The sequence below is a fragment of the Poecilia mexicana genome, unplaced genomic scaffold (assembly GCF_051168715.1).
Source record: "Poecilia mexicana isolate PSO_F unplaced genomic scaffold, ASM5116871v1 scaffold_5, whole genome shotgun sequence".
Classification (NCBI taxonomy): domain Eukaryota; kingdom Metazoa; phylum Chordata; class Actinopteri; order Cyprinodontiformes; family Poeciliidae; genus Poecilia; species Poecilia mexicana.
Window position 1 is genome coordinate 13,051,428 of NW_028263374.1, and position 27,991 is coordinate 13,079,418.

Consider the following 27,991-nt stretch of genomic DNA (forward strand, 5'->3'; position numbering starts at 1 on the left):
TCCAAGGAGACAAGTGGAGTAAAGCATCAGCAGTAAGACGCTCGCCTCAGCACTGCAGAACCACTGACCCGCTCAGTTATGTCCTTTGATCTATGACCTGCCACTAAATTATGTTTATGGGTCATAATTATAGTCATATATCATACTTAGAGCGTTGTTACATTCACTCATGTACGTTTATTAAGAAAGCCTAAAATCTCCCGTAGCAACCCTTTTCCTGCTTGTGCATTGTGCCTCCTATTTGCTCAAAGCTCTGCCTCTGGAGCATCGGTTAAGATGATAAAAAGAATCACTCACAGCTGAGCCAACAGCAGTGCCCTGCTACTGTTAATATGAAAGTGCATGCATCTACAGAAAGAGACTGGTAGATGGCGGCAAGAAACATCTCACTGAAGTTATTGCAGCCAAAGCGGGGAACAGTAGCTCAGAGAGTAGAACATCATAGTTTTGTCTTCAGTCATTTTCTCAGAAGCCAGCGAGGGCTTGATTTGAGCAAACCTCCAAAAGATGTTTGGAAAACAAGGAGCAAGAGCAACAGGTTAGTAACTAGTGAGAAGACGCCCTTTCTCAACAGCTTTGGAGCAAAACCCAGAGAGCAAACTCTCTCCAGTCTTTTCAGCAGGTCCTCTGATGAGCTACAGCTGAGGATAATCAAGCCTGCCAGCTGTACCTGAGCAGAAAACAAGCACAGACACGCTCTGCTCCTCGCACAGACCAGCAGAAATGACGGGGCCATTTTTGAATTGATATGTGGGGCCAGAATTATTTTTTTTAAAAGAGTTATTAGCCCATTCTACTGTAGCTCTGACTGGTCTTCAGTCTTTTGCAGCCTCAAGCGGGTTTTCCTCCAGAATTACAGTGTATTCAGACCCACCCATTATCTCATCAACTTGAACCAGCTTTCCTGTGCTGCTAAAGAAACGCATTCCCACAGCATGATGCTGCGTGTTCAGGGTTAGTTTTTCACCATTTTGAGTTTACTTCTAGCAAACTTCAAGCTGGACTGTTATGGCAACAGATCCAATATCTGTGTCATTCCCTAGACACTGGAAGTGAAGGACGCGTGCGAATCGTGAATTTAACAAAAAACTCTATCTGTAAAAAATACAAAATTGACAATAAATCAGTCCTTTTTCTTTCCTTTCCAAAAATGCACAGTCTACACGGTCAAAAACTGTTTTTGCTCCATGTCTAGGTAATCCAACCGTGTCTAAACAATCCGTAAATGGTTTTTTGTTTAAAGCAATATACAGCCCGACAGGAAGTAAGCCTTTCAAAATAAAACTAAATTTCACAATAAAAATGTCTAAACAAATATCAACCGTCCTAACTAAATTTTATAAAATACAAACAAACCATCTTACAAATAACTTAAATATTTCCTATTTATGGCTCTAACATGGACTTTCTCTTGGACTTTCCCGGTTTTTTTTCAACGATCATACCAAACGTCCATTAAATAAGTAAATTATCTCTACTGCTCTTTCAGAGACACCACGGGGCCCTTGGCTGCTTCTCAGATTAAATGCTGCACACATCCTGTTGGATCAAGACAATCGGGTCTTTGTAGATTTCCAGTTGAGGACAAATATTTAACAGTGAGCCACACTGAGAGGATGTGATATTGTTTTCTAAGCTACCACTGCTTTAAAGCTCTTCACAACTTCATCCCTGACCTGTGTGGTCATTGTAATATCAGAAGAAAATTGTCAAAATGCAAATGCACATCAATCATCTCACATTGTTATACGCTCTAAGTCTGAGGAGTAATATTCTTAGCCTTTCAGTAAAAAATAAATTAATTAATAAAAAAACAAACACCAAAGCCTTCTCCTAAACACTGGATGTAAGCAATTAAATATAAACCTCCCTCCATAAAATTTACTGGAGCGTATTATGCTAAATTTATGATAATGCTGAAAGGTGCTGAGCCAGCCGAGTGCTCAGCTTCTCAGACAGCTTTCATTTGTATCAGAGTGCATCAGATTGTCTGCGTCTAACGCCTGTCTACATTTCATCAGTTCTGCAGATTAGACAGCGTGAACCATGCCAAACACGGACTCGGATTAGTGTGCGGTTGTTGTGGGGAATGTGGCGCCGTGCGCACTCCGTCAACAGTGTTGTCGGCAGCCCGGCAGAAGGTGGTTGCTGGTTACAATGGTGTAATTGCGATGTACAACAAGGTTGCAAATGTGCTGCTGCATGTTTGCCCGTAGTCATCTTGTTCCAGTTGCATCAAGCTGCCAATTTGATCAAGAACATTTAATTAGCATCTCCTGGATTCTACTTTAATCTCAGCGAGTCAAACTCCTTCCATGTCGAGCATGTGCTGCGAATAAACTGTGGCTGAACTCAGACGGAGACTTTCTGCTAAAAAGGCGGAGGAGGCGTTCATCAGCTCAGCTGCTGCAGAGAGGAGAGAGTCTCAGTGCGTCTTTATCTACTTTTCACTGTGTGGTGTATTTTCATCCCACCATTCATCTTCTCGCTTCGTACTTTACATTCCTTGCCAGTGTGACTGAAAACAAACGCTGCCAAAAAAAAAAAAACACAATACAAAGCTCCTTGTCTCGTCAGCAGAGCCGACGCAGCGCCACAACGCAAAGACTTGCAGAAGGTAAAGCGGAGGGCACACGTTTTTTCACTCACTTGTTTTTCCCAGATGGCCATGTGGAAGGAGCTGTGTGATCAGAAATCTAATAAACCGGTGCGGATGTGCTGCATCGCCTCTCCCTGAGAGGGAGGAGTTGCCACGGCAACCACACCACAAGAGCTGCAGGTTAATGATGGGAAATTATGATTTTGCCAGCTGGAACGCACACACACACAGTGAATGCTGAATCAACTGTATTTGCTGTAGTCAAATTATAGCAGGCCCACCCTGCAGTTTTACTAAGATGCGATTTATACATATTAAATATTTACCACAAAACATCCAATGCTGAGAAAATGTCTTTGTCCCCCACTCCAGATTTCTTCTGGTTTTGTCTTTGTGTCACTCTTAAATGTTCAGTGTTTCATATCATCAGAGTTTGCTTGCTGACGGACGTAAAGCTGGGCAGTTTACCCGTTTTTACAACTGGATCTGTTTCTTTTTTTCATTTTCCACCTCGCCTGTCGGATATCAAGGTTGAATGTGTAAAAACCTAAATACGTTACGCATGGAGTTCAGGAACCAGCTGAAACACTAACAGAGCAGCTGACTTCCTGATTGCTTTGACTGGATCGAGAACTAGATGACACTGTAATTAGCTGTGTAGGTGTGAACTGATGTTCAAAGTGCTGCATGGTAAATTTAGATATAAATATGCACAGACAAGAGACAACTCTTAATTTCCTGTGCACATTTTATAATAGAAGTTATATGCTGTATTTAAAGGTGTTTTTTTTTTTAAGGTAATCATGTATTGACTTAAGAGTAAGATTCCTGTGGAATCAGATAAGTTGCCACTGAGGGAAAGCAGTCCATCTAAATCCAGGTCCTAATGAGTGCGTGTGTCTGTCCTTCGTAGAGTGAGAAATATGCATGAGATCCACTTTGAAGTCCATTCCATCCCATAATAATTACGAATCATTAAATAGCAGGTCATTAAATTTAGATCATGTTTGGCCTCTTGGCGCCAGATGTCTGTTGATATCCTCCGCAGCGTCCTCTTTCAAGCTTAAAGGAAAACGAAGACAAAAAAGAAAAACATGTCAGTGATGTTGACCCGCTGCGCGAACCCAGCCTAAAAGTGAGCAGCTCGGAACCCGGGTCAGCCTGTCAGAGCGCTCAGAAAGTCATTGACTCCTTCATTGCAACGCCACAGGGTGGGACTTTTGTTCCCATGGCAGCGGTGTCACAACAGATGGTGAGGTTCGGACTTAGCAGCGAGTGTCAGGCGGTTTTTAGTCCAGCTGACCTGCGCAGGGTGGGCGTGCAGGGAGGAGGAGAAGGAAGTGGGGCGGGTGGGCATCTGTGCGTTTTCTGGAAACTGCTGGGGCATCGTTGTGTTTGCAACATCGTGCCTGAAGTGGGACGGATTTTGCTGCATCCACTTTTACAGTTTTTTTCCTCTCTTTTTTGTTGTTGTAATTTTTTGGGTTGTGTGTTTTTTTTTAAAAACCGTCCCGACTATTTACTCTCCGAACCAGCAACTGCACATTTCGCGCATCCTCCGTACGCCGTGGAGGCTGACTGGTGTCACATACAGTAGCCTGCAGCATTCCTGCGTATTTACAGAGGATACGGCGCTTCACAGGTGAGTGCCATCTGTTCGCTCTGTGCATGTGCTCAAATGTTTTTGTTCGGAACATTTTCTGCGTTTGTGAATTTCCTCTTGCTGTACTGAGGCTTTTCTTTTTCTTTTTTTAAAGATAGACACTTGATTTATGCGTTTGGATAAGTGCACTGATCAGCAAAGATGAAATCAAACAATAAGTCATTGTGTTTTAAAGCGAATGTCTATATTTATTTATTTTAAACATTTTTAGCATGTATAATTGCGCATAATTTCTCAGCAACATGTGCGTCTGTTTGTTCTTGTAAATTTGAACACAGTTTGCAGTCATGCTGCGCCCTGTAGTGGATTCTTATTTCTCGTTGTGCCGAGATGAAAAGAAGGAAACAAAGAAAAACGTGGAGCAAATCGGTGCGCTGCGTTGGGGTGTAAAATGTTGAGCTCGCCATAAAGAAAGAAAGAAAGAAACAAATGATAGATTATGAGAGTGTGAGAATGCGTTTCCTCACAGCTCACTATCATTACCAGTAGGTCCAGGCAGATAAACCCAGCATCAGTTCCCGGTGCAGAGCTCTGCTGGAACAGCTGTGCAGCAGCTTATCTGTGTGCCTGCCTCTCAGTAAAGAAGCCAGCAGATGTCAAATTCTGAGGCAAAGAGGGAGCAGAAACTTAACATAAATGTTGTTTATTCTGCAGAAGTTTTACAGAAATGTAGACGTTTGTATATTGTGGCTCACACTTTTCATTATAAAGGACTTCGATTGGTTCTAATTCACCGAGAGGCACCTGTTACTAACATCAATACCATAGCTGTTTATTTTTCCACATAGTCAAGAGTAGGTGTGTCAGACCAGCACATCTAAGAGTTCGACTTTGCATCCTGCCCTTTTTTTTTTTTTTTTGCCTTGTGTGTAAAAGGGACACAGCTGATGCAGATGTCACCCATGTGGCCCAGACTCACAATAGTTCACAAGGTTCTGCCACCTTCCCCCAGGCTGAGAGCTCACAGTTCTGTGACGTAGCTCCTCCGGGCTTGGGGAGGAGTGTGAGAAAATTCCCAAACAAAGACACAACCTGGTGTGTCTGAGTGTGTTTTGGATCGGAGCCATTGTGCGCAATAGGCCAAACTCTGCAGCACGTTCTCCTGTCTGGGTTCCCACAGCAGAGGAGAGGAGAGGCTGCAACAGGCTGACCTCCCCCCCAGCTGAGAGGGTGATTTTGGATGTGGTTGATTTATTTTTTGTTTTGTTTTTTTTTGTTGTTGTTGTGAGGTTGACGTCACTGATGTAGAAGCTTGTGTTTCTGTAACGATAAGTGAGACGTTTCTGTTTTTTTAAATTTTTTTATTGACTTCTACCAGTTGAGGATTACCAATATCAAACCTCCAGTAAAATCTACCAAAGTCACTCTCGCTACATTTTAGCACATACGAAACCATATGGCATATTCTTCTTTTTTCTGTTTAAGAAATATTGTTTATAAAATCTACTTCTACACAAACAATCATACATGCACATATGCCTGTGGTGACATCACAAAAGGCAACAGAGTACGTGCATTTATATTGTTCTTGTTTTCTTTTGGGGGTTTTTTACCCTTTGTTTGGATGTTTTAACTTAAATTTCCCAATAAAACGTGTTTACTTGTATTTTGACCATGCCTTTTTTTTTTTTTCCCAATGTGAGTTAACAGTTTGATTCTAGATCCTCTCGTGACGTCATCGGCATGAACGCACTCAAAGCAGCAGAACTTGCACAGATTTCTTCAGTGTGCTTTAAAAAAAAAAAAAAACTTGGTATGTTGGTATCTCCCGCTGTGCAAATCCATACTTCTGGGTTGTGTTAGTTTTGCCACTGTAAATTTTCCTTTATAAAATTGCAGTTGACATCACACCATCGATAGGTGCAATATCATAACCCGTTTTGAATGTGACATTTTAATATAAGTGACATGCATGCAAGTTCTGCTTGCTTTAATATCTTTGGCTTCTTGGATAGACTTTAAATGCCATCATTGCCCACACGTGATGTATATTTTATAGTAGCTCAGACGATGACACTCACACAAAGTGGTGAGGACGAGAATGTGATTTAAAAAAAAAAAAGACAACCAGGGATTATTAAAATGTGGCTTAAACATAGCGGGAATCCTCAGTCCAGTATGCAACAGTATCATTGCACTTACATGGTTTCCTGATTTGGTGCAATTCTTCTGCATTGCATTGTTTTATCTTAGGCACGACTAATGCACATTTTTGATGAAGTTTTAAAGATGGATGATCAGTTATGAGCTGATGTCAAGGCTAATACTGATCCTGTTAAGTCAATCAAGCTAATTTTACATATAGTTTGTCACATTTTCTGTTTATTTCTTTCTTTCTTTTTTTACTCTATATAGCCATTTAATCCCACATTTTTCTCAGACATGAAAATATTAAAATCAGATGTCATTGATAGCCCTTTGAACTAATCAAGAGGAAATAATTTAAAAAATTGTGGAAAAATAAATGAAAAAGTGTGTTTTATGATCGGTCACAATTGTGACCGGTGGGATAATATGGTGTTCTTATACTAAGATGAGCTAAAAGTGCTTTTTCCAAATAGACATGATCACAATATGTGAATATTGTTTCTTTATTTGAATATACCTTGCCACTGTATTACTTTAGTGCAACATTTGCTCCGTAAAGTACAAATTTGACTATCAATATATTCTAAACCAAGGTAAATTTGAGTACTTGAGTGTTGCATAATTATATTGAACTTCAGTCAGTTGTAGTGTCATGTTATCACATTAACATAGGTCATAAAGATAACATCTATAGTAGAGGCCTTCATTTATATTATTTAAAATCATGAACATCTGTCAGTCACACTGTCATACAGTAATAGACTTAGTCTAGGGGTCTCCCACTCCAGGGATTGAGGGCCGGGGTCATGCATCTTTTCCATCCATCTCTGCTGCAACACACCTGAATCAGGTGATTAGCAGAACTTTGGATGACTGGACTGCATACTGAGGAGGTGATCCATATAATTCAGGTGTGTTGGACCGGGGACACACCTGAAAGTTACAGGATACCGGACCCCAAGGCCTGGAATCAAAGGAGAGTTGTATGGCTCCTTCTCACCATTTGGTGACTTTAATATTCTTCAATTTTGGGTTAGTCCACATTCACACATTCACACACACATTCACACACTGATAGCAGTTGGCTACTATATTGTAGCTACAGCTTCCCTGGTGCAGTTTGACAGAAGTAAGGCAGTCATACACTGGCACCACCGGCTCCTCTGACTGCCACCGGCTGACATGGCGGTTGAATCGTCGTCTTGATCAAGGTCACAATGACGGATAGACAAAATGGGGGTTCCAGCAGGCAACCCACCAGGTCCAAGATAAACTCCAACCTCCTAGGCTACCATCACCCCATTTACAGGTGTGCTTTTGAGATGGGCCACCACCACTTCTTGGACCTGATCATGACTCTATAGTTTGAAGGGTTTAGGTCACGAAGGCCTACACCTCTCATGTGCTCATTGATCTATTTGACATCAGTCTCTGTATAGTTCTTTCTCATCTTTGTTTCTACTGTGAAAATATTCTTGTCTTTCTAGCGGACCAGCGGTTTCTCATCTTGTGTCAGAGCCTCATTAGGATCCTCTTTAGTTTTAAAGGGTGCATCAGAGAGACAGTTGTCCCTTCATCATAAACTCTGGTAACAGAGTGCCACATGATTGGTGAAGGGTCACATCATCCTCTTTTCCCATGAACTGACCATATGTATTCAAAATCGGGCATGGAAAATGGCCCATCTTCCCCATATGGTCCAAGTCACCACTACCAAAATCCATCTTTCTCACAACTACATTGTCTGGCCATCACTAAGTCTAACAGATCAAGAACCACACTCAAAATTAATCTTAAAAAGGAAGAAGTTTGGAATCGGAAGAATATGGTATGTGATTAAATAAGCTCACCCAGGCAAAACGTATTATCCCACCGGTCATTATTGTGAGCGTCAACATGTTTACACATCCTGCTCACACACCAAACACATTTTTGTAGATATAGCATAACTAGACACTTTAAAGATGATGTGCACCAAAAATCTTTGTTGTATGTTTGTTTAAACATACATTACTCTTTGGGAGGTTAGAGGCAGTCTTCCTCTCGCCAAGGTGCAACCAAGATATAAACAGCTCTAGTCATGTGATAATTTACTCTAAACATGTGATACTGCATAAGTATTATCCAAACACTCTAAACTTTCAATATTTGCTGAACATTACCTGAAAATTTAATCAGTAAGCTTTTTGGAGTCCTTAAAAGTTACATAAATTCCTTGGTCACTATCGTGACTGGTGGGGTTAATAAACAGAGATTTCAAAATCTTCTTTTTTCACCAAATTCCCCCTTCAAAATTAATTATTTGCATTATGTATAGCGGCAACGAATAATGCGCAATTATAGGTAATTTTTGAAAATACGGTCATGTGGCCCAAATGTGTTGATTTGAAACTGAAATACAACTTATGTGCAAGTCTGAAAAAAGTCACTTCTGTACGCCTCTTGTTATGTGATCAAAGCAAATTTATTCGGTTTTTTTTTCTGCGAGAGTACTTTTCAAAACCGTTTTATTTTGTGAAACCCAGAAATGGAAATCCATATTTTAATACCTGTGGTTTGTTTTTGTTTTTTTGTTTTTTTGTTACTGTGCTTTTGTTAATGACAACAAAAACACATCACTTGATAGTTTCTTTATTGGTAAGCTTTACATCTGAAGTAAAATGCTTGGTAAAAGCAGGAAAGTCATGAAAAAGCAAGAAGCGTTATTGCTCTTGGATGATCTACTGTACACTGGCTGATTACCTCCATGCATACTAACTCTGCCCCTGCGACAGACTGGCGACCTGTCCAGGGTGTACCCCGCCTCTCGCCCGGAACGTTAGCTGGAGATGGGCACCAGCACCTCTCGCGACCCCACTGAGGGACAAGGGTGTAAAGAAAATGGATGGATTGATGCATACTAACTCTGCCTGGATCCTCCAGAGACTGGAAACTGGCACTCTAGCATGATTGATCAGTGCAACTCTGACAACATATTGAGTATTCGCAGACGTTGTGACTGAAAAGGGACCTTTAAAGTGGATGGAGAGGATGAGGGCAAGAAAGTGAAGAGAAAAAAAAGATTAAAGCCAGAGAAGGAAAAATTGTGTCAAGATCCATCTTGGATCCGCGGGGAAATAAGGCGACCATATGGATTTGGAGTAAATAGAAAATCCTGAGACAATTTGCTGCCCTGCAACTTTTAAACCTCAGCGGAGTCTTGACAGGCTTTGTTCAAGTTTGCGGGATAATTTGTTCCCTTTCACTACAAATACAGCTAGAGGACTTCCTTTGTCGTTCTTCCTTCAGTTAATCACTTTCGTTCTCGCGACCTTCCGGCTGAAATAGAGCTCTCCATCCTTCTTCTTCTTTTTTTTTTTTCTGACAGAGTGGACACGCGTCCGTCTCCTCCTCCTCGGCTTTGTGCCTCCGCTATCAGCAGCTGCAGCAAAGCCGTCTGTGATGTGAAGTGAGACGCTTGCATACTAATGGAGCAGAAGCAGGCTACTGCCCGGGCAGGGCGGCAAGGAACATCATGGAATGTCTTTTTTTACTTCCTCGCCGTAATTTATTGTCATGTAACCGCAGCTGAAAAATACGGCGCCTTCTGAAAGATCCTGCGACATTTACTGGTTTGGGTTTCGATGTGTTTTGCGTGAGTTCTGCTGCAAGTCACCTTCTTGCAGAAGCGATGGCACCATATGAGCTCCTCGTGTCAGCTTCTTATTTGGTTACCAAACATTAAAGCCTGTGGCATAGCTGTTACCATGACAATGTCGTGCCTGGGAGCTGCTGATTCACTTTCACTTAGCACCCAGTATGACAACAAACCCCAGAAACAGATGGGAGAAAGCTTGCTCCTCCTGTGAGGAATATTAAGTGCCATCATCCCAGGGCTCCCCTGCCTGTGTTGGTGTAGTTTGATTGTTGCTGTGTTGTGTCTGGGCTCCGCGCAGAAGGTTTTTCTACTCTGATCCTACAGTCTGAACAGAAGTGCTTCTGGATCTGACAGCAGGTCCAGAGCTTCTCCAGTCTCTCTGATTGCTCCTGCTCTCTGTACTGTTAAGCGGACCTCTGAGTCGCCCCGTTGCCTGATAACTGTGTTTATCAGATGTAGCATGTTATGAAGCAGACAGGCCTCATTAGTGTCTCCCGCAATCGCATTCTGCTGTTGTTGTTATGAACCTCGTTGCATCAGCATGGCAGCAGGCTTGAACTGAGCACAAATATTACCTGCAAAGAACCGCGGAAGATTATTCACACACTTTGGACTTAATTTGTCATATTGCAAAGACAAACTGATTTTTTTTTTTTTTTAAGCTGGAAGGAAAGTATCGCGTGTTTTTTTTTTTTTTCATTTTTACAAATACAAATGTGAAAGTTATGGAGCTCATTTGTAGTTCGCTACTCTGCTCTGAGGCCCCTAAATAAAACTGAGTGCAATTAATAAAAGTTATTATTTATCTAATTAGTGAACAGGTGGCTCTCAGGGGTTTACTTGAGAACATTTGTGATCGACCGGCATCACAAAGACAAAGAGACACGTCAAACAGATCATATAAAATGTTGTGGAGAAGTTTTAAGGTAAAGCCGTACAATCTTATCTAAATAAACGTAGCACATCTCCAAACCTACCAAAACCTGAACTGACAGGCTGGAGAAAGTTAGCATAAATGGTAAACAAACTGAACTGCTTTTCTTGTCATACCAACCACTTAAGTCGTTACTTTGACTTTATCAGAGTAATTCAGCCATTCACAGTCACAACACACACGTTTATGCACTAATACAAAGATCAGTTTGCAGCATGGGGTACAGTGTCCTGCCCAGGGCTACACGAATATGGGGCAAGTGGAAACCGGAATTTATTCCCCCAACTTTTGGATTTCCATACAACCATTCGACCTACTGAGAACCAGCCAAGCATCCAGTGGTGATGATGGAGGAATCTGACAACAGGACCTTTAGTTGTGCACTCCACAAATCTGACCTTTTTATGAAACAGCAAGTAAGAACAAACTCTTAAAAAGTTTGCGTTTTCACAAAAAACAAACATGTAAGAGAAGGTTTATCTGTTCACATGAGACTAAAGGCCAAAACACTCAGCATGAAAGCTAAACCTGCCCACAACACTGAACACACTGAGCCATCACGATGGGAGGGTGTTTTTTTCAGGAGTAAAAGGAAATCTGGTCAAATTTGACGTAAAATGGTTGGAGCTCAGTGACGTGATTTAGATCGATGCATGTTCATTGGTTAGAATGGCCCAGTCAAAGTCCAGACCTAAACCTAGATCAGAATCTGTGGCCAGAATTGAAAATTGATTACCACAGACAATTTCCATTCAGATAGACTAAACATCAACTAATTTTTTTAAGAATAGAAAAATGTAGACCTGCTCATGAATACTTGAAGCTGTTTTTGCAGCACTGAACTTTTGACTCCGAACGTTTGAACACAAATGCACATAAAATATTTTCAGATTTTTATGGCATCAGTAGAAGTTTGTGACAGAATAGAAAAATGCATTAATACTTCTGCTTGACACTGTGTAGAAGTAGCTGTAGACAGATACATGCAAACTCTACCATGGATAATGTATTTGTAGAGTTAAACTTCTCATGGATTTGGTGAGAAAAGGAGATAAATCTTGCTGCTGAGCTTCCTGCTCGCACTGTCAACTGGATAATACCGACAGGAACTGTTGGAGGATTTTTTTTAAAGGATTCTGTGTGCAGTTGCATGCCAAAGTGACTCAGAGAAGGCAGCGTACTTCTTGAGAAGTGTAGATAACGGTGTCGTGTTGATGCCAACATAATGTGCACGAGATGAAAGATGACGCAGATTTCCCTGATTCCTGTGCTGGAACATATCTGGTGTGACTCCAGTACTATTCCTGCTAGTGGACTCAGTAACCTTCCTTCGAGTTTATAAATGTACCGTCCATGTTCACTGATTTTGTAAAGATGTAGGGAGTCTTTTGTGATTTTGTAAGCCAAAGGTAATGTAGAGGCAGGGAGCCACTCTCAGCGGAGCTGTCTGTGGTGTCTAAGTGTGCACAGGAGGGCATCTGAGAGAGAATTTGTGCACTGCAGTTATTATCAAACAGCCCCTCAGTGAAAACAACCATATGTGCTAAGAAAACCTTCCTGCAGTCAATAAGGTCAAAACATAGCACAGCGAGGGATCCCTGGGAGCAGATGCAGACCCCCACAGTTACACCAGCCTGCCAAAAGAACCTGCTGCCAGGTGTCTGAGTTTTATTGCTTCCGATTGAAAGCGGGGATTAATCCGCCTGCCTCTCCGGATTTAATATCTGAGCAGCACAACACATGCAGGAAGAGAGGATGAGATAAAGTCATCTGAACGGGGAAAAATTGCATATGAAAGCGCTATTTTTATGGGTAATTAAGATAAATAAAACATGGCTGGATCATCTGGAAAACTGGATGATGGGTAATTAAAACAGAGGTGGGTGGTACGTCGGAAGAAATAATTCTTAATCAAAAACCCAACAGAGAAAAGAAAGAGGAGCCGAAGGTCTCCGTTGGTGCCTTTAAGTCCTACTGAGGGAATTAGCTCAGTTTGTTTGCGACTGGGTCTCTGCAGAGTCCAGCCGCCGACAGCAGGCATCAGTCTCACTCAGAAAAACGGCAGCACAGCTAAAATAAGATCCAAACATTTGTGCTGGTTGTTTTACCATGGCAACATTTTTCTGTAGAGCAAGTGTTGTTCCTTTGTGTAACTCTCGGGCTGCTTTTGGACATCTGTTCATTCAAATGTGCAGGAGAACCGTTTGTGAAGAGCAGCCAATAAATCACTCCAGAGCACATGGATCCTCATCAGAATATCAGTGGGAGCTTTTGACGGGAAGCTATAATCGACATTCTCCTGATAGTTGATTTTTCTTTGCAGTTATGTATTTTTCATAAATGATGGAGACGCATAGTCATTGAAGCATTCGTATGATTTAATCTAATTGTATATTATTTTCTTGAAACTTTGTATTTCACAGTGTTTATATGCATTTTTGCTTCTAAATCCGCCTTCAGGCGTGTTAAAATATGACTCTTGTTTCAAGCAAAATAATCCGCTGCTGCTGGATAATAGTCATTCAGGTGGCATAATTAAATTTCTCTATGGTAGACTCTGATTAGATCATAGAAAATTACTTTAAACCACCAGCTGTCAAAGCGGTAATGAAACATCGAATGGCTGGTAGAAACTGACAGATGGCCAGTAGGTAGGGGGTAAGAGATAGTAACTGGGCGTAATGACGAGCATCTGAGTTAACTGAAGACAATCATGTCTTCAGTCATGATCGCAGGACTTCAGGTGTTTTCTGTGCTTTTAAGAACCAACACCCTCAGTAATGTGGCCCAGCCAGATCAAGCCATAACTTTGATGTCAGATTGCTCAGCAGCGATTTTGACTTACCATTGTGTAAAATAAAAAAAAAAAAAAAGAAAGCTGCTAACTGAGGTTTAGGACGTGTGCTGCACCCAGACCCTCCTTGTTGTCATGTTGGTAATGGACGTTAGCAACTTGTTTCTTAACAAATGGAGATGTCAGAATCTCGTTGACCTCTCCATAACTGACTGCTTTTCCGACAGAAAGAGATGATGACTTGCTGTGCTCAGTCCTGTTTCTCCGTAGAGCAGCAGTCACCAAATTATTTTTAGTCTTCTTCACCCACTCACTCCATCCCAAGGTGCTACGAGCTGAGCCAACCGTCTGTTATTCCACAACATTTTGTGGAAAACTTTTGTTACTCTTGAAAGTTTTCTGTGTTTTCGGGAGATCTCTGGGGGAGATCTATTACATTTTGGAGGGGTGGTGTATCGTGAAGACACGCAAACATAACCCTACATCGTGCCGTACCAAAGTATTCACACACCCTTTTTGTCACATTGCAACCAAAAACTTCACTGTATTCTTAGGGATTTTATGTGACATTCCAACACAGAGCAGCTGATGCTTGTCAAGTGGGAGGAAAAGGGAATCTTAAAAGTATACACCTCAAAGGAAGGGTTTTGGATAGTTGCAGTTGCACATTTTTTGGGGGGGTTGCATCTGTTCTAACCAGGCACACCTACAGTGGAACCTTTGAACATTTTTCTTTTGGAAAAGGTCAGTTTCAGTCAGCCTGGATGCAGAAGATCTAAAAGCATCAAGACTCAAGTCTTGCAACAGAGTTTAACTTCCTCATCTCCTGCTGAAGAAAAGCATCTCCATAGCACAGGGGTGCCACAACACAGCTGCATCAAGTTGCTGAATTCCCTCATCAGTATGTCATTCAGCTCTGCAAAGGCCTCCTGACGTGCCTTTATTTGATTCAGGAGAGTTAGAGAAGGGGCACATTTAAAGCTGCAGTACAGCAGCTCTCAAACACTGGACCTGAGTAACACCTTGGGTACAGCCGCCATAGCGTGACAGTCCGGTCGGGATTATAGTTTTGTCAAAGAGAGATTTTTAAAGGTTGTGATGCTGTTTTACACCTAGATTTATACTAATATAAAATTACACATGCACTGATAAAATTTACAATTTAGATTAAATCCTAAGGCCGTTCATTGCACTGGACTGGATTTTTTACTTGGAGGCGTCAGACTAAAGGGGTTTGAATATAAATGCCTAAAACTTTTTCATATGTGCTTATTTTTAAGATCTTTTTTCTTTTTCTTCCACTTTATTATGCAATGGTAGCTTTGTGTCGGTCATAAGATTTTGGTTGCAGCATGACAAAATGTGAGAAACTTTAAGAGGTATTTATACTTTTGCAACATAGTAAATGAAGAATTAGTTGTGGAAATAAGATCCACAGATATGTATGTTTTATGTCCTTTAAGCAAACATTTCTTCAGCCGAAGGTACCCTATCCTACCCCTTGACAGATCTAGGTAGTGTAGTACTGACAAATGAACACAAAAATGTAGGATTAGAAAAACATCTCTGAGGAATAATGGCTGCAATGTTGCATCATTTTCACTTCTCCTTATTTTAGAACCTGAACATGCACCCAAAGGGCAATAGGTGATGTCATAAACTGGTAAAGAGATATTTATTTCACAAATCTCTGCCTTTCTCCTAATCAACCACAACCACATCTATGTGGCTGTGGTTGATTAAAAGTCCCCAAACCCCCTGCTTTTTAAGCTTGTTGCATAATGGGGTCACAGCCAGGGCTGCAGGCTGTGTTCCCCGCACACACACGCACACACGCATGCACGCAAACACTTGTTTAAGCAGATAACTGATACTAAGCTGGTATGAATACAATCAAATCAAACTAGAGAGAGAGAGAGAGGAAAAAAAACTTGTTCTGAATCTCCAAGAAGGCAAACTCATCAAGGAAGCTAAAATTAAACAGATTATCTTGGATACTGTCAAACACAACCAATGCTAGATATGCGCTGCCTCATTACGTTAGGTAAATAGAAGATGGTAAAACCAAAGCTGTGGTAAGACATAATGAATATTCAACTCATGCTTTCTTAGATTTTTACTTTATATAATCTCTGTTTTATTGCTGTCACTTTATTTTTGCTTTCTTCTCTTTTTTAGGGTTAGGAGTGACCTTTCTTTACCAAATCGTCCATCTGGCTCAGGAATCATCATTCTGAACCTACAGCAACTATAACAGCTTTAAAGTACACTGATGTTTGTGAGGCGTTCCTTCATACCCTTCTTGCAAACACTGCTTCTCTACTAAGCCGTCTTAGAGAGAGTAGCCAACATGGCAGTCGGCTCTCAGCTTTGGCCACCTCCGGTCTTGCTGTGCATGGGATTTCTTCTTGCATGTCTGTCACCAGTGCGCAGCAAAGAATGCCCACGTTTGTGTGTGTGCGAGATCCGCCCCTGGTTTACCCCCCAGTCAACATACAAGGAGGCGACGACAGTGGACTGCAATGACTTGAGACTGACGCACATCCCCTCAAACCTGTCAGCAGACACGCAGGTGTTGCTGCTGCAAAGCAACGTCATCTCTCGCACCAGTGGAGAGCTGCAGGTCCTGGTGAACCTGACGGAGCTGGATCTGTCCCAGAACAACTTTACCAATGTTGAAGCTGTGGGTCTGAGAAACATGAATCATCTGACCACTCTGCATCTGGAGGAGAACCAGATCAAAGAGTTGCCAGATCACTGCTTGGGAAACCTCTCCAGCCTCCAGGAACTCTACATTAACCACAACCAGATAAGCTCCATCTCCCCCTACGCATTTTCAGGTCTACGCAGTCTGTTGCGGCTCCACCTCAACTCAAACAGGCTCCATGTGATAGACAACCGCTGGTTTGAGGAAACTCCTAACCTTGAGATCCTCATGATTGGGGAAAACCCAGTTATTGGCCTTCTGGATATGAACTTTACGCCACTGGGAAGGTTGAGAAGTCTGGTTCTGGCTGGGATGGACCTCACTGATGTTCCACCAAATGCATTTGTGGGCTTGGACAATTTGGAAAGCATATCATTCTATGACAACAAACTGGTCAGAATCCCCCAATTGGCCCTGCAAAAAGTTCCCAACTTGAAATTCCTGGATTTGAACAAAAATCCGGTTAAAAAAATTCAGGAAGGAGACTTCAGAAACATGCTAAACCTTAAGGAGCTGGGCATCAACAACATGATGGAGTTAGTGTCCATTGATCGCTACGCTTTGGACAACCTGCCAGAACTGACGAAACTAGAGGCTACCAACAACCCAAAGCTTTCTTATATCCACAGATTAGCATTTAGAGACATGCCCTCTTTGGAGAGTCTGATGCTCAACAATAATGCCCTGACTGCCCTTTATCAGCACATTGTGGAGGTGCTGCCAAACCTGCGGGAGGTCAGCATTCACAGCAATCCACTGCGCTGCGACTGTGTGATTCAGTGGATGAGTTCGAACAGGTCCACAGTGCGGTTCATGGAGCCTCTGGCCATGCTCTGCACAACCCCAACAGAACTCAGAGGCCAACGAGTCCGAGAGTTAAGGCTACTGGACTCCACAGAGCAGTGCCTTCCCCTCATTTCCCATGACACTTTCCCCAGCCACCTGAACCTCGAGCTAGGAATGAGCGTCAGCTTAGACTGTCGGGCAATGGCTGAACCAGAACCTGAAATTTACTGGGTGACCCCTCTTGGTGCCAAAGTCACAACCGACACCGTGTCAGAGCGGTACCACCTAAGCAGCGAGGGGACTCTCCGGCTGTCTCACGTCCAGGTGGAAGACTCCGGCCGGTACACCTGCGTGGCACAGAACCCAGAAGGTGCCGACACGTGGGTCTCCACAATCCGCGTAAACGGGACCCTGCTCGACAGCACTCAGGTGATGAAGATCTACGTCAAGCAGACGGAGTCCCATTCAATTCTGGTCTCCTGGAAAGTCAACTCAAACGTCCTGTCCTCCAACCTGAAATGGGCCTCTGCCACCATGAAAATTGACAACCCCCACATCACGTACACAGCCCGCGTGCCCGTAGACGTCCACGAGTACAATCTCACACACCTTCAGCCTGCCACGGAGTATGAGGTATGCCTCACGGTTTCCAACATCCACTGGCAGACACACAAGTCCTGCGTCAATGTCACAACACAGGGCACCACCTTTGCACTGGACCTGTCGGACCAGCACCAGAGCGTGGCTGTGCTGGCGGTCATGTCGACGGCCCTGGCCTTCCTCAGCCTTGCCACTGTGGGTGTCTACGTGGCCCGCAGGTGGAAGAGGAAAAACTACCACCACTCGCTGAAGAAGTACATGCTGAAGACCTCTTCCATCCCTCTTAACGAGCTCTACCCTCCACTCATTAACCTGTGGGAGGCTGATGGAGAGAAGGACAAAGACAGCACAGAGGGGAAACCGTCCCCTGTCGACACCACACGCAGTTATTATATGTGGTGAGGGTATTCTTAATGAGGCTCAGCGCCTCTCTAGCAGCACAATAAGACACTCTTTTGCCATTTTGGTGCAGAAGTAAAATAAGGTTGCAAGTGTTTTTTGTATTTTTGGCTTTGCTATTAAGAGGCAGAGTGATCGAGTGAAGGATTTATATTAGTATAGCGTATCGCCTTTGTTTTAATCTATATCACTGTTTGTTCTTTACTCTCCAAGACGGCAGCTGTATTTAGCCTCCAGGTTGTCTTAGTTGCTCTGCTCTGTTTCCGTGGTGCAATTTGGACTCACATTGTTTTTGAGTTGATCATACAGCAGCAGGGGGTTGAGCTATTTGTAGGAATAAGTTGTTATTTTCTTGTTTTGTAAAACGGTTAATCTGTTGTGCACTGATAGATAAAGAGGTTTGTGAGAACTTCAATTAAAAGCTGACTGCAGGGTTTAGACTCGGTAAACTGTCTAATTGATGTTAGCGGTTGTGCAGTAATGTTGTATCAACTATGAATTTGAACCTTTTGATTTTCCCTGTGACAAAGTAGGACTTTAGTTTGCTAAAAGTGTAACACTAATAATTCTAGAAATAAATGTTTCTTTTGGAATTTTCTCAATAAGTTGCACTAGAATTAAAAAAATTTTTTACATTATTCTCCATTTACTTATGCTTTAGGCTAGAGTTTTTGTTTACTAATTGCTTAGTTTATCATCCCCACATGTAATATGTAAACTTACTGATAAATAAAGATTTTGTTCTTTTGCAGACGTTTGGGAGTTCTTTGCCAGTTTTCTGTCCCAACCTGATCTTAAGGTTTAACACCAAGTTTCCCCATTGTAATGTAGCTTTTGGTTTTATGGAGGATTCTTTATTGCTCTGAAGGAAACTACTTTACTTGCTACACTGATCCATTTTAATAGTCAAAGCTCAAACTATATCAGTTCGGCACATAGATCAGCTACACAGACAGCCAGGGTTCCTGTAGTATCTTCGAAAGTGGATAAGTATGGAAAAAAGAAAATAAGAGGATGGAAAAACCTATCGGAGGGGCTGCCCTGTTGCCTTTCTCACATGGCCGGCAGTGGACGAAGCAAGAAGGTCCTGTGTTCGAATCCTTGACAGAACCATTGTGCATGAGTGGGTCCTAACGCCAAAAATATGAGTCGCCCTGGTCACTCTAAGTTACCCTTAGATCCACTGCTGTTGTCAACTTTTTGATATGAAAATTTTGGGTCAGAGTCTAATTTGATCCGCAGACTTTAAATCATTTATGTCAAGAAATATCTTAATCCAGTATTTAGCACCGCTTTACAACTTAATTATAATTACAGGTGTGAGATATTACTTTCACGAATATTTGTCACAATGACATGTTCACCAATTACTAAGCGTTTGAAGCTGATGTTTGTCTGAATAAATTTAAATGATAAACCACTCTTTTTAGTCATTCAATAAGTCAAATTAATTAATTAGATTTATTGCAGTGATATATTTAAAACCTTTATTTCAGTTCATTTTGACAGCTTACAGCTAATAAAAAATAAATAAATAAAGGTCTTACATAAGACAACTAAAAATTTTAACATAGACTCAGTTGGTTGAGACAGATTCACACTGAGCCTGGTTCTGATGGAGGGTTTCCTCTCCACATGATAAACTGAAATGAAATGTTACCCAAAGAAACCCGTCCATGTACCATACGCATGTACCCATATGCACCGAACACTTTGTTTATAGTACCAGCTTTATTTTGGTGTCTCTCAGCTCCTTCTTGACCATATTACATAGGTTCAAATGAGTTTTTTCCCCGTCCTCCACGTTATTAATAACTTTAGTCAGGTATTGGTACTTTACTCTGCTGAAAAATTAAATTTTAGAATAGCTTCTCTGAGTGAAGTTCTCCAAAATGTCTTGATTCAGTGAAGCTCTGATGTTGGACTGAGTCTTAATTTAGAAAGTCATGTTTTATGTAGCAGTCCAACTAATTTCTTTTTTGTTTGCAATAGCTGTAAGCAATGGTCATCAGAATAAAAACAGAAATAAAGAATACACACACATATCGCTGTGTGTAAGGTATCTGTACATACGTTTTATTTAAACTGATTTGCTAAAATAATAAAAAAAAACAAACATTGATTTAAATTTAATATCAAGCACCCGCACGTTAAAAATGCTCTAACAATTAGCTGCTCAGTCCAGAAGGAGATTTGGACAGCTGAGTTTGTGGTTGGAACAGCAGATACAGCTGTGGAGCTACTGCCCCCTAAAGGTTTATATTTGTAATGCATAAAAAGGGACAATCTTACAAAACCCCAAATCAAGACAAAATGTCATTTTTCTGATGAGAATTTTTACTATGACCTCTTTGCAAACCTTAGAAAGAGACAAAAAAAAATAAGTTCTTGTACTAATTTTACAGCAACCATATTGCAGCATAACAAAACCAAAGTTGTAGTCTTTGTTGTAAATGGTCCTAAACTTAAAAAACGACGCAGCTATAATAATAAAAAGAAGCTGATATAACAAAGACTACAAATCTCATCTTTTTATATTTTATTATAAAAAGTGAAAAACACTCTCATAGTGTGAAATAGGATATTTACAATAACCGGACATTTCCTACATTTTCTTTTTTGACTCTAAAGTCAGAATAATATGGCAGCAAAAAAAAAAACAAAAAAAAACTGTACCATCCAGTTCAAATCCTAGTAAACACTTGGGTTACAGACAACAGGGAAGTCTTCATTAAACAAGCAGCTCAGGTTATTGTTTCTCCTGAGAAACACAGCGAAACCCCAGGTTGGAGGCTGAGCTGTCAGGGGTGTTCTGGCTCCGAGCCGCACATCGGTATCTGTAGCAGTAAGACTGACGGAGAGAGAGGAAAGAAGATTACTCTCAGTCAAACTATAATCCTAAAACTGCAGTGGGGACGATTTTAAATTAGGCTTGCTTCTTTGTTTTTCTTCTGCACAACTTTTTTTTTTTTTGCACAACTCTAGAGCACAAACTGTTTTCTTTCGCTTATGTCATGCAGAAAACAAGCAGAAATATGTGCTGTGAATTTTTATTACACAGCTAACTACAGTCCCATTGCATCCAGTGCTGTCGAATCTAAACATGGATTTCATAACTTGGACAATACATAACTCATCATGTATTTATTGTAAGTTAACGTTCATTTAAATTGCGGCAACATCCTGCTAGGTTGATCATAGATGTGAGGACAATCGTTTGCATAACCATTCATCTAATTTAACACCTGTCCTGTCTGTCTCTTATCTCCGTGAAATAAAGGGTAAACTTTACAAACCTGGTTAGCTTTCAGGATACACTGTTTCAGTAATGTTCAAATACTCTCTGTTTAGCTTTTAGTATTTTTATATAATTTCACTAAATTTATACATCAATATACTTTAAACTCAAAATGAAAAGGTTGTCTGAATAAGCAGGAGGACAGGTTACACAGCAGCTAGCAGCATCAAACCCTACACACCAGGAAGAAAGACCAAGCTGGATTTCCCCCCCTTTGTTAACAACAAGGAAGAGATAATAGCTGCAAAGCAGGACTGCACAGTATCAAGTCCAAGTCTTCACTGTGCAACTCAGTCAGTAACCAGGCCTGGTGCAGATGCTGAAATTGAATTAATCTTTCCAAAATATGCAGCAAACTGATGAAATTTGCATAAAGATATGTGACATTTAAAAAAAGACAAAAATGTACAATCAGAATAAATCTGGAAGGGCCAGCATTTATAATGTCCAAGTTAAGAAAGTATAAGACAGAACAATAATAATTACATATATAGTTTGCCATCTTTACCTTGTGGCACATGTATGACCCTCCTTTTTTCACCTTGTCTTTGCCTGAAGGGGGACCGGTCTGAAAGACAAGTCAAGGTATTGTTGTCGCTAATGTCTTCCAAAACTGAACTCATGACAGTAAACTAGAGAAAATGCACACTTTTGCTTTTACCGGATTGTGTTGGTGGTCTGTGGTGTGGTGAACGGTCCACCAGTCTGAGGTCCACTCCCAAACATTCCCCACCATATCATGTAGACCGAACGAGTTGGCAGGAAAAGACATAACCTGTAAAATATGGATGTGCAGAAAATATGCGATTTTTGAAAAAAAGGCACAAGTATGGCAAAGTATCTTCTTGTAACTTTTTCCACACAGGTTTTCTGCAGGTGAGCTAATTTCCCATTTCCTCCTGTCAAAATCTCAGACTAATAAATTAAAATGTAAATCCAGACTATATTTAAGAACAATTTTCTGTACATAGCAACAGCTTCTTTGCAGAATTTAGTTATTTTGTTGTTATCGATGCTACTCAACTAATCAGAAAAGAATTAAATGTGCTCCTAAAAGCTTGCATGTTTTAACTTCTGTGTTCAAGCTCAGGTAGCTAGGCTTAAGAAACATTGTTCACCACTCCATATTGCCATATTTGGTTATCTTACAATAAATCTCACATGCAGAACTTGCAAGTTGCAATGATGCAACTTTTTCAAGTTCCTCCTTAAACAACCCAGAGCTTTATAAGTTTGCAGATAAATTTTTTTTTCTTTCGAGAAATGAGTGGTCTAATTTTGAAACAATGCCCGAATCAAATTATTGAAGTACAGAGCAAACTTATTCAGAGTTATTTTGGGTATTCGTCCAGCACCAGTTAAAAGGTTTATCGATCTAAATTTTATGTAGATATTTGTTTGATATGTCTATATAACTCACATTTGCCCTTGCCAGACAACTAATCAATAATTGTTCTAATAAGATGAATTTTGAAGGTCTAAGGTATAAGATCTGTCTTCTCCCCTACTAGAGAAGATAAAAATCAGTTTTACATCGTAAAGGAATTTGCCTTCGTCCTGAAAACTTTGAGGCGTTGGAGTAAATTTGTAACTGGAGTATATTCCTGAGACAGAGTCTTCTCCTACCTAGTAGGTAGGAGAAGACTCCTACCTACTATTTCTGGAATATGAAATATTCCAGAAATATTTCATATTTCTGGAATATGAAATATTTGTCACGCCCACAACTACAAAAAAACTTTCCCCTTCACCTCTTGTCCCACTTACAGGAGACGTTTTGACGTATCCGTCCTCTCCGGAGTTGTGCACGGGAAAATCCCCTTGCCACAAGTTGGCGTAATGTTGTCCCTTTGGGTTCAGTTTATTCCCCCATGGGTAAAGTCTGAGAGGAGATAAAGTGCACCAGCAGGTTCATTTCAGACACAGTAATGCATGCGTAACTGTACAGTCATAACTCACGTCCCACCTGTCTCGCAAGCCCCCCCTGCAGGCGTACTCCCACTCAGCCTCAGTAGGGAGTCTCTTGTTGGCCCAAGAGCAGAAGGCGACGGCGTCAGCCCAAGAGACGTGTACGACTGGATGATCCAGTCTGCAGAAAACAGGTGCGTTTTCCCAGTATATTTTCATTGATTATTACTCAGACCCCATTAAATAAAGAAAAACTCATTAAAATAATGTGTTTTCAGATTGAGGGTCTGCGCATTGAAATGTTATTTTATCAGGCACGCAGCAACGTTTTGGCTACCTGTCTGTGATGTTCGAGTCTTGGCCCTCAGGGTGATTCCAGTTGGCCCCTTTGACTGGGAGCCACCAGGGGGCAGCAGCCACCTGACAGCAAAGAGATGATAACAGTCGTAACTGGTTAAACATCTTTCATCCATTAGCTCTTTGACTTTTTTTTCTGCTCATGAATTCCTGTCAAAGTATGTCAGGAACTGTCTTTGCAGAGTACAAATGTCTGTACTGGTTTGCAGCGGTGCGCCGCCGGCGTGCCCCCAGTATCGCCTCAGCCTTACGATCAGGCTGCACAGGACGAAGAAGTAAATACGCGGCTGTCTGGCTTTCGTCTTCGAGAGCCCAGCTGGACTGAGGCCTCCTACAGCTAACATGTAAACCTTCTGAAATATCTCTCACAGCAGGAACATGGAGTGTGTCCTCCTGCCTACTTAAAGTCATAAAAACTATTACCTGAATATGGACCAGCAGGAAATTAAACTGTGGATGAGTTACAGTCGGGAAAACACCTTCCAAAGTTAGAACATTGTGAACAAAGCTACACAACAATGAAAGATGTTTGAAAGACAGGACATTTCATCTGAGGTTCTAGTTTTTCCACTGTCATAAAGGTGCAAACGGTTTCTGGTTTCTAATACAACCTTTATACATTGTCCTTATGAACGAACAGATGTAGATTTGAGATTTTATTTAGCTTTTGGCTTTAAAGTATATTATTCTAGTTCTTCCCTACCTTACATTTTAATTTTTCCTACCCATGATTTATTGAATGGGTGATGCATGATGCAGATTAAATGATCTCAAACTGAAACACCTGAAGGAATTCAAGAACAAATGAAAAAAAAAAAAGTCACTGACATTTATTGTTCTGGGAAAAATTACACAGCCATTTGTAATGGTTTGAGACCCCAAATGAACCACAGTGAAAGCCATTATTCACAAATTAAGAAAATATGTAACAGTGATAAACCCTCCCAGGATTGGCTGGTGAGCCAAAACAACTCCAAGACGGCACTGATGACCCACCCAGGAGACCCACCCTGGCTAAGTTCAGTGTTCATGATATAAAAATAAGAAAAAAATAAAAAACTGAGATAAAATGGCATCTATGAAATAGTTTGATGCCGAGAACTACTGCTGAACATAAGGTCTATTTCACATTTACCAAAAAATATCTAAATGATCTCCAAGACTCCTGGAAAATTATTCAGAGGAATGAGGAGTTCAGAGTGAATCTTGTGGAAGGGCTGCAGTCTTTTTTTATACATGGAGTAAAACCAACACAATGTTTCAATAAAAGAACGCTAGCAAAATGGAAAATGAAAGTTTTGGCTTGTCAAAGCCTGGACTTAAATCTGACTGTGTGGCTCATTTAAAAATAATTCTGCAAAGATGAGCCCAAACTTTTTACAAACTTCAAAAAAAAAAAAAAAAAAAAATTTTTTAAAAAAACCTCATTACTAGCTATTGTAAATGAAGATAATGCTAATTAGGGTTTCTTATCTTTTTCTTCAAAGATTTTTGTGATGATCTGAAACATTTACATGTGACAAAAAATAAAGAAGCAAAAACATTAGAAATCTGTAAGGGGACAAACATTTTTAATTGGAAGGAGTCGTCTCAGGAAGTTGTGAGCATCTAATATCTATATATCCTGTACCCTGGATGTTCAAACAGACCAAAAAGCAAGAGGCTGAAGTTGTGTCCAACTTCGATAAAGTGTGTGTGAACTTCTTCAGCTGGTCGTGTTTCAACGAAAGCAGTTCTGACTAGGCCTGTCGCGATAAACGATAAATCAATTAATTGCACGATAATTAAAATGAGGTAGATAGGTTTAATTTATCGGCTTTATCGTCTCTTCTTGCCTTTTTTTCTTTCTATTGATGACACTGAATGAAAAAAGGCTGAGCTCCGGTGCTCTCCCATCCTCATTTCCTTAGTGTAATGTCCAGCGCACACGACACGAGATCGGCCCATAATTTCAAAACCTGAGAGACACATTAGCCGACAGGAATCCTAGGTACAACGGTTCGATCGTGCCGTGTCCAACAATGGGCACAAAATAATGGCTGCAAGTCCAGTTAACTAATTTTAATATGAGGCATTAATCAATGCTTTACTACAATCTACCTGTTATGCATAGAGTCAGCGTAAAGTCCTGACTGAATGAAAATCATTATAACCTATTTATGTCACTAGCAGTTGATAAGCTGCAATTTGGCTCCAACTCCTCTCCTTGTCAATTCTATGTTCTTTGCACAAAATGTTGAATAAACATTAATGTTGTTTCCACATATTATCTCCAATGTCTGCTGGACTTCGGGTTGCGCCCTGTCAGCTGTTTGGGATTCCCCTCCCTTCCCTCATTTAGATCGGAGCGGCCACGACGATCCAAACTGCAGGATGATCGGTTACGAAATCACCAGTGACAATCTTGGATCGGCCAACGTTCTAAGATTGTCGTAAGGGGAAAATAGGGGCAAAACATCGTGTAGTATGAACTATTGCATTAGGTAGTCGGATGTGCCCATCTTCTCTATTTAAATCTAGTGATTACTGAAGGGCAATATAGTATACAGACTTCATAATCTGCACTCTTTTGGTTGAATGCAGTATTTATTTCCATTTTGGTTTTATTCAAGTACGTTTTTTGTTCATTTTATTTTTATTTTAGGTTGTTTTGTTAATTTAGTTAATCAGTTCCAGTGTTATGTGTTCTTTTGAAGATAGTGTATCTATCTATGGCAGGTAATCACATGCATTATTACGTCATTTTCATTAAATCAGTGTCAAAAGGTATTGAAACAATATTATCGTTTATCGCAATAATTTTTTAGACAATAATCGCTTGGCAAAATTTGTTATTGTGACAGGCCTAGTTCTGAATAAATAATCTTTTCTCACCACCACTAAGGTTCAACGTCACATGTGCCAAGTGTCCCTCATTTTGTTGTCTCCGTCGACATAAGAAACTTAGAGTGACCTTACTCATATCTGCATGAATATACTCACTGCTTGTGTGATTTGGCTTTTGACAGATTCACTCAAGATTCCCTCAAACACAAACGAGTCTCCAAATTTCTCTGCCTAAAATCAGGAGGAAAAGCAAGTTTATACCCAGAGAATACCGCAGAATTACAGAAGCATCCAAAAAAAATACTACATTTAAATATCTCAAAACAGAATTACTTGATACCTCAGTAACATAACCTGTGGCTTTGATGAAGCTCTGGAACTGTTGGGTAGTTACTTCCAGTACGTCCATGTAGAAAGAGTCAACATACACCGGTCTCTGTGGCGCCTCGCCATCCTGGGGGATACCCGGGTCATCCGTTCCCATGAGAAACTCTCCTCCAAGTATGAACACCATCTAAATGGAGAGGAAAAACTTCAGCTACACTCCAAACCAAACAATAAACTTATCTGAAATGTTACACACACAAACAGAGGTAAGCAGCGGTTTCAACTGCAACATCCAGAGCTGACTGTAAAGAACGTCTGAAAAGTGACTATCATCAGTTTGTAATCCATCACAAGCGGAAATTTATAGTTTATTTAGGAACAATAAAAGTCACACTGAAATATTAAGCATTCTACTGTCAAAGGGATAAAGCAAAAATGACTTGCAAGTGGTCTCAGCTGTCAAAAGTTTTAAAAAGCATTTCTCAACAACTTTATCACGTCTGCTGTGCATTATGCTGTTATTTAACAAAGCTGTATTTTGACTGAATAGCACAAAAGTGAACTCTACTTGCTGATGAGGCGCCTTTGAAGGCATTTATTTAATCTTTGTAAAATGGGCTGAATACAACTACACAACACGCTTTTCAGATTTTTATTCAAACATACAAATCCAGGTTATTCCACCCCATACGGACACATTGTATTTGACCGGGTTAATTTTGTGTCAACCCTTCTAACCTGAGAGATTTTCTCATTAGCAGCTGCTGTGTATTTTACACTCGATGCTCGCTCCTCCTCCGAGTCCACGGAGCCAGAGGCGGTTCTCCTCAGCTTATCGCAGCCGCAGCCCGCTGCTCCCTCCGTGGAGGCGGCCTCTTGCTCTCCTCCGCATGAACTCTGAAGACAAAGTTCTACATTGACGAGCACTACCACTAAAAGCAAGAGAGAATTGCGTACCATTCTGGCAAGTTCCCTCCAGTCGGGATATGCTCATGTTGATACTCTTACTTCCGCAAAGTCACGTGGGAAATCAGCTGATCTGACTGAAAGAAAATTTTAACTCTTTAC

The 27,991-nt window shown here is 40.9% G+C and overlaps 2 protein-coding genes across 2 annotated transcripts; one reads left to right on the plus strand and one right to left on the minus strand.

Annotated features, from left to right (window-relative positions):
* Positions 1 to 3,273: 3,273 nt before the first annotated feature.
* LOC106932293 (leucine-rich repeat neuronal protein 1-like) lies at positions 3,274 to 18,956 on the plus strand. Its single transcript, XM_015010918.2, has 2 exons — positions 3,274 to 4,241; positions 15,894 to 18,956. Exon 2 carries the CDS (start codon positions 16,066 to 16,068, stop codon positions 18,208 to 18,210), a length of 2,145 nt encoding a protein of 714 aa, XP_014866404.2. The 5' UTR covers positions 3,274 to 4,241; positions 15,894 to 16,065; the 3' UTR covers positions 18,211 to 18,956.
* A 963-nt stretch (positions 18,957 to 19,919) lies between these two features.
* Positions 19,920 to 27,953, minus strand: sumf1 (sulfatase modifying factor 1). Its single transcript, XM_015010916.2, has 9 exons — positions 27,662 to 27,953; positions 26,937 to 27,110; positions 26,753 to 26,827; positions 23,751 to 23,833; positions 23,472 to 23,594; positions 23,273 to 23,387; positions 22,167 to 22,280; positions 22,014 to 22,073; positions 19,920 to 21,058 (listed from the first exon to the last, which is right to left on the minus strand). The coding sequence occupies exons 1-9, from the start codon at positions 27,881 to 27,883 to the stop codon at positions 20,957 to 20,959; spliced, it is 1,068 nt and encodes a 355-aa protein (XP_014866402.2). The 5' UTR covers positions 27,884 to 27,953; the 3' UTR covers positions 19,920 to 20,956.
* Positions 27,954 to 27,991: the final 38 nt, after the last annotated feature.

What these genes read in the sequence shown, in the direction of transcription:
- LOC106932293 (XM_015010918.2), top strand. Translation starts at nt 16,066, where the DNA reads ATGGCAGTCGGCTCTCAGCTTTGGCCACCTCCGGTCTTGCTGTGCATG.
- sumf1 (XM_015010916.2), bottom strand. Translation starts at nt 27,883, where the DNA reads ATGGTACGCAATTCTCTCTTGCTTTTAGTGGTAGTGCTCGTCAATGTA. An exon ending in CCACAGGTTATGTTACTGAG is followed by an intron (nt 26,828 to 26,936) that starts GTATCAAGTAAT and finishes TCCTGATTTTAG; the next exon opens with GCAGAGAAATTTGGAGACTC. An exon ending in AAAGCCAAATCACACAAGCA is followed by an intron (nt 23,834 to 26,752) that starts GTGAGTATATTC and finishes CTTTGCTGTCAG; the next exon opens with GTGGCTGCTGCCCCCTGGTG.